The sequence below is a fragment of the Cnephaeus nilssonii genome (assembly GCF_951640355.1).
Source record: "Cnephaeus nilssonii genome assembly, chromosome: 19".
Lineage (NCBI taxonomy): Eukaryota > Metazoa > Chordata > Mammalia > Chiroptera > Vespertilionidae > Cnephaeus > Cnephaeus nilssonii.
In genome coordinates, this window is record NC_137090.1 from 26,650,069 (window position 1) to 26,651,406 (window position 1,338).

Here is a 1,338-nt window from a genome sequence, read left to right on the forward strand (position 1 = left end):
GGCTCTGGTAACGCTTGGGTTCCCTCTTTTCCTCTCTCTTTCTCGGCACAGCTGAACTGGTGAGAGACAGCATCTGTGTCTCCGTGGCCATAGTATTAACAGCAAGAGCTTAAGTTATTAAACCGAGCAGCTTTTATCTGGGAGGTCTCCGGGAGCCCGGGGATTAATGTATTTTTACCCCAGAGCCAACGTAGCTATTCCAATCAACTGGGGTTGTTTCCTGCAAAGAGACTGGTCCTGCGGCCTTTCTCTAAACCCACTTCCCAAACGCAAGAGACGCCATGGGGTTTTACTTGGAGGTCGACCCCGTCACCCTGAACCTGATCATCCTGGTTGTGAGCTACGTCATCTTGCTCCTGGTATTCCTCGTCTCCTGCGCGCTGTACGACTGCCGAGGCAAGGACCCCAGCAAGGAGGCCACGCCCGAGGCCACGCTCGATGCCCAGCCCTCCATCCGCTTGGTGGTGATGCAGCAAAGCGCGCCAGGGGGCCCCTGGGCCAGGGGACCCGACCTTCATTTTGGAAATCCCGCTCCACTAGGGAAGAAAAGCACGGTGGTGTGAGGCTGGCTGAGGGATCCTGGGGAGAGAGCACAGGACACTCTGGACAAGCCATTCCCCAAGGGGCTCCGGCCCTCTGGGCACACAGGTCCTGCTGGGCCACCTGAGTGGGAGCCTGTCTCAGTGTCTGCTTCCTCGGCACCCCCTATGGAGAAAGCAACCACTTAAGGTAAGACACCCAGCGTGGCATTTGGGCACGTCCCCCAGATGCTATTGTAGAGGGAAGCTGGTTACTGGTACCTTCTCAATGATGCAACTTCTAGGAGAAACTGGCATTTGAGTAGGGGGCTGAGAAGAGATTGCAATAGTGTGTGTGTGTGTATGTGTGTGTATGTGTGTGTGTGTGTGTGTGTGTGTGTGTGTGTGTGTGATGAAGCATGAGATGAGCTCGAATCTATCCTACCTAGCCAATCCTTCCTTTGCCCATCAACCACAGAACCTTTGCAGACTTTAGGTTATTATTATTCCTATGCATACCGGCTCCTCACCTGTTCCCCACTGTGAGCCACTATGGGAACACAGTAACTGCAGAGCTTTGTGGTTAATCAACAAAGCTTAGAGCCTGGGTTCAAACTCTGCCTCCTCCCCTTACTGGCCTTGTGACAGGCCAGAATCCAGGCTGTGTGGCCAGGGCTACCGCAGGTGGCTCTGGGCTAGTGGTAGGGCCTGCGGGCTGTTGGGGTATTTAAGTGAGTTAATTCACCGAAAGCACTTCAGAGGGTGCTTAGCACATAGGGTTAGCTGTTACGTTGATTGTGATATTATTCCCCTTCATTCT

At 53.7% G+C, this 1,338-nt stretch overlaps 1 protein-coding gene across 1 annotated transcript; it reads left to right on the forward strand.

The window, feature by feature from the left end:
• Positions 1 to 281: 281 nt before the first annotated feature.
• Positions 282 to 563, forward strand: SMIM36 (small integral membrane protein 36; the record flags this gene model as incomplete). Its single annotated transcript, XM_079798951.1, has 1 exon — positions 282 to 563. The coding sequence occupies one exon, from the start codon at positions 282 to 284 to the stop codon at positions 561 to 563; it is 282 nt and encodes a 93-aa protein (XP_079655077.1).
• Positions 564 to 1,338: the final 775 nt, after the last annotated feature.